This window comes from Pterocles gutturalis, unplaced genomic scaffold (assembly GCF_000699245.1).
Source record: "Pterocles gutturalis isolate BGI_N339 unplaced genomic scaffold, ASM69924v1 scaffold7544, whole genome shotgun sequence".
NCBI lineage: Eukaryota > Metazoa > Chordata > Aves > Pterocliformes > Pteroclidae > Pterocles > Pterocles gutturalis.
In genome coordinates, this window is record NW_010128244.1 from 107,732 (window position 1) to 112,778 (window position 5,047).

The 5,047-nt window shown below is 47.7% G+C and overlaps 1 protein-coding gene across 1 annotated transcript in view; it reads right to left on the bottom strand.

Annotated features, from left to right (window-relative positions):
* Positions 1–986: 986 nt before the first annotated feature.
* The window catches only part of TMEM86A (transmembrane protein 86A), a gene marked incomplete at its 5' end in the record, with an annotated part of 5,069 nt that continues 1,008 nt past the window's right edge, over positions 987–5,047 (bottom strand). The window contains one exon of the mRNA XM_010079541.1: positions 987–1,414. Within this exon, the coding sequence (XP_010077843.1) occupies positions 987–1,414 (428 nt within the window). The remainder of the gene's footprint in view (positions 1,415–5,047) is intronic.

Here is a 5,047-nt window from a genome sequence, read left to right on the forward strand (position 1 = left end):
ACTATATGGAATATTATTTGTTAGGATACTGGGGAAGAAAGGCATAAATGTTAGATTCCTGTCTGCCGTACTAAGGACAATTAGGGCATACGTTAGTAAGACACATGCTCAAAGTCCTGCTGTAAAAATCAAAGTTCCTCATGTGCCCATTACACCTCAGCTGTCACTGCTGGCTGCAGACACTGTGTAACTGTGCACACGTGGCGGGGGAGAACACACTGGCCTGGTTACCTACGTGTCCCTGAAATCCCACCAAACTCGTATTCCTGCCACGTGCAACAACGCTGACAGGCACCTACAGAGCTGCCCTGGAGCAGTGATCAGCCACGATCAAACCACACAGCACTGTGGGTCAGCACACCTCTTGCTCTGTGCTCTCTGCCTGGTGTTTTGCTTTCATTCTGGTTCTGCTGGGGGCTGCCCCACACGCTGTTGTTGACTCCAAAGCTCTGCCCTCATCTGGATATGCTGGTTTTACTCTACCTCCAGGCTTCGTTTCAGCAGATGCAATACCTCTAGTTTGTGTACTGAGTTTGTAATGCACAAAAAGAGACAAACATTGGTTAAATTAATTTTTACCTATGACTTTAGTAGAGATCTGTGCCTGTCTGCCTGCTATTCAAAGCAATGCTTCTGTCACAGTGCATGGCCAACCCTCCTTTCCACCAGCCCTCCTCTTCCCAGACATTCAGCATCAGTTTCAAGAATAACAAGTAAAATGCAGTAGTACAGCACTTCCGAGGAGGAAAAGTTGAATGAGTAGCTACTGCAGGGACAGTCTAAGCTTTCTGATGTGGACTCCACACTGAAGTAAGCTGTATTCAGAGAAAGACATTGAAAAAAAAAAAGCCCCAAAGGTAACGCTTCAAAGAAGCAAAATCAACATCACCAATGTGCCTAGAGAAATGGAGATCTCTCTCAGGGGTGAATGCAGCTACAGCACCTGAGATATAACCCACACGGTTCACAGACTGCTGGCACTCCACCTAGCTCCTCTTCCTGAAGTCCTCTTCATCTCTGGTTTCCACAGCCGACAGTGCAATAAGCATTTGGGCTGCGTAGTAAGTAGCCATGATGATGAAGCGCGAGTAGGGCACAGGAAAGCAGAACTTGTTCAGTGCAATGGTCAGGTCCGACACCATGAACAACATTGCGCCGATGCAGGCCGAGAGCTTGGTCCATGTCCAGAGGTCGTTGCACAGCTGCATGCCAGCGATGGCTCGCCAGCCCATGAAGCCAATCAAGGCGATGTAGACAGCTACCAGGTAGGTGAATGGGCCTGAGAGGTAGGAGTACAGGAAGGCATAACAGGAACTGGAAACAAGGCCCATCAGCAAGCCGGCTTTGAGGTCCAAAGGCTTCATGCCGAAGGCTGAAGAGTACAGGATGTGTGTGATGGCGAACATCAGCAGACCTGGAAAGAGACATTGACATAGCAAGTGTGACCTTTCATCAGCAGAAGAAAACATGTGGCTATATTGGGGTTTAAAATATACCACAACGAGCACAGCCTTAGGTGCCCTTGTAGTGTTACAACCCTTAACCCTACTGACCACTTGGGACCATTTTAATATAAAAATCTGTGCAGAGGACATCAGATTCAGCGCCAAGTTCCCGCCTTAAGAAAAAGCCCCAGCACATGTACAGCTGCAGCCAAGTGCAGCTCTGTCGTGACACAAGCCTTTTGCTGATGATAGGCCAGGTGAGCTGAGCTGCTGCAGAAGGAACTGAGCTGTTTTTTCAGGTGGTTCATCCTCCCCTGCTTTGGACAGAAGGGTGGGGATGAGGCAGACCAAAGAGCATCCCCTCTAATTATCCAAAGTGTTTTGCTCATACGTCACGTGTGGAACAGGAAGGCTGGAATCAGAGCAGCGTAGGAACAAAATGTGAAAAAAGATACCAATCCCTCCGAATCCGGACACAAAGCCTGACTGTCATTAACCACAAACCCAAAGACCTTCAGGGACTAAATCTGGCTTCTACTCCATCTCTGCCCATAGCTAGGAGAAACCTAAGCTGGAAAGAAGCAGCTGGCATATTTCAGAGACTGCAGCAATGTAAGCTGCCAACAATTTTATGGCTATTTGCAAGATTCAGATGAACCTTAGCTAGAAACAATCAGTGAAAATAAATGCCGGCTTCACTTTGAAGTGCAACACCCCTGAGGAATGCTAGACGTGGGTGTTGGAAGGTACTGCCCACATGTTATTCACTTGCTACTAATCCGTTTGACAAAAAAAATCACAGTGTATTGGTAGAGCTGCTGATTGCATGATGCTGTGGTGTAAAGGGCAGTCACTAAAACCTGCTGCTGACAGACACTTCTCCATCCTAATACTCTTGTGTTGAAGCAACTCAAAGGAGAGGAAGTGGCTCCAGTGCCTTTGGGGACCCACTGAATGCTCAGCCATGGTGGGATGAGAGGGGAACCTGCAGGAGAGAGGGGGCTGCAAGGTGAGGCTGGAGAAAATGGATAATGTGAAGGGGAAGGAAAAGAAGTGCAAAGGAGGGCAACAAGAAGTTGATGTTTCACAGACCTGTTACACATCGTGGGCACAGCAGTGAGGAAACCGAGGAGGAATTTAGGACAAGAGCTGTTTATTGTGTTACAGTGCAGGAAAGGTTAGAGCTCTGGGGGTGATAACGGAGACGGTTACTTTGCCCTAGCAGTGAGGAGTGGTTTTTCGTTCAATGGCATTATATGGAGAGTTCTGGGATGGGGAATGTGCTGTCCTTCGTGCAGGCAGCTGGCAAGGAAGAGGAGGAGGAGGAAAGGAGGACAGGATGTGGCAGCCAAGCAGAAGCCCAGGAAGGCAGGAGGAGTTTTGTGATAGGTGGTGAGGGTGGTCACAAACAAGGGAGTCAGCGCCTAGGTTTGCTCATTCAACACCCACAAACCAAAGCAGGAACTGGGAAAACCTGTGATGGCTGCACAGGGAGGGGGACACATTTATCTTCCATTTCTCAGCCTTTGGCTCAGCCCTCCCAACCACATCAGGCAGATCAGCCCTCTTCTCTGTCTGCTTCCTTCCCCCTCGCTGGCTGGCAGCAAGTCCTTTTTGTGAGTCCCTGTCTTCTTCACCAAATACATAAATTGTTTCTAAGTGCCTGCTATCAAAGGAGGCAGATGTTAACACTGTAAAGTATCTTCTACATGCAGTAAGACACTAGTAAGAAAATAGCGTTATTGGTGGACTGAAACAGCAAAATTGAAAAAAAGTGAAGTGTGCCAGGAGTAGGTTCCCAGGCTCTCACTTCCCTATAAAGTAAGGAACAAATGTCCTTTTATAAACTCATTGTCTCAAAAGCTATTCAAATCAGCCTAGTTCCCAACCCTTTTTTTTTCAGCCTGAAAGCCACAGAAATTGAACAGAAAGTACATTTTTATCTAGTATTTCCTCTTATTCACCTGAAATTTCAAATTCCCACAAACGATGATGTGAAAAGGTTGACTATTGTCAGTGGGCAACAAGAGCAGCCTGCTGGGTTTTAAATAGGAGACAATAACATTTTGCAGATGTGAAGGATGAAGTGGGGCGGTGCGCTTTATCTGCTAACAGCTGAAGGCAAAAGTTAACACTTCATTATGGAAGATGGTGGCTTGGGTTAGCACAGATTGAGACAGGCAGGAGACAGACAGAATGAAGGCTGAGATTTTCAAAGTGCTCCAAGAGAGCTTTTCTTCTCCTTAAGAAGAAAAATGTGTCTAAACCCACAAAGCAACACTTCTCAGTTGTGAGAGAAACTAGGGTAGAAAATCCAACTTATTTGCAGATAAAAACACATCACCCAGATGCTGAATGCTGTGACTGGTTGACCTTCCTCTAGCGCTAAACTGGGGAGAGAACTCAGAGATATCCCAGCTACGTGGGAATGGAGAAGCTTGGAACAGTCCATGTACAAAAACGGTCATGGTGAGAATCAGGCCTTGAATGTTTTCCAAACCACAGCTCAAGGAGCAACTCCAGGAGGCAAAGCAGAAGCACCAGCAGCCGGGCTGAGGCCACCTGCGCTGAGCTGGGTACTGCTATTAGGAGACCCAGCGGTGGGAATGCCAACACTTGGCACAGAGGGGACGGCACCCCAAGGGAAGGCTGGAGCTCCTCAGCAACACGCCCAAGGGTCAGCCAGAGAGTTCCAACCTTCAGGGCCTAATCTAAACTCACCAAGAGCAGTAAAATTTTAATGAGATTGGGATAAACCCTTGGGAAGCAGGATTAAAACCAGATTCAGAGCACTTGGCCTTTCATATCTGGCATTGCACATGCTTTCCTCTCATAAAGAAAGAGCTTGTGGGAATCCCAGAATAAAACTAAATACTGACCTCAGGAGAGAGGGAAAAAATAAGCCTTTGACTTTCAGAGCTGACAACAGCACAAGTCAGAAAAGTTCCCTCGTCTCATCATATTTTCCAGTGGGACAGTCACAGCAGCCGGTTAATGGCGGGTGTTATGTGAGATCCCTGTGCAAGTTAAATTAACTTCAGAAACCCCACCAGTCAGTTTAGTGAAGGACTCAACTGCTGATGATTTCTTGTGACAGACCAAGGCCAGGGAGAGTTTTGCTGCAGGCAGGTTCAACATGGCTTTAAATTATTAATCTAAATCATTATGTTCTAGTCAAACTAGCAAAATAAAACAAGCTTGTTTTGCTCTGAGAGATGTTATGTGGGAGATGCTCACCTCCCCTATGAGGACAGGCTGAGAGAGTTGGGGTTGTTCAGCCTGGAGAAGAGAAGGCTCCGGGGAGACCTTAGAGCAGCTTCCAGTGCTGAAAGGGGGCTACAGGAGAGATGGGGTGGGACTCTTTATTTGGGAGTGTAGTGACAGGACAAGGGATAAAGGTTTTAAGCTGAAAGAGGGGAGATTTAGATGAGATATTAGCAGGAAGTTTTTTCCTGTGTGGGTGGTGAGGCAGTGGCCCAGGTTGCCCAGAGAAGCTGTGGATGCCCCATCCCTGGAGGGGTTCAAGGCCAGGCTGGATGAGGCTTTGAGCAACCTGGGCTAGTGGGAGGTGTCCCTGCCCATGGCAGGGGGGTGGGACTCGA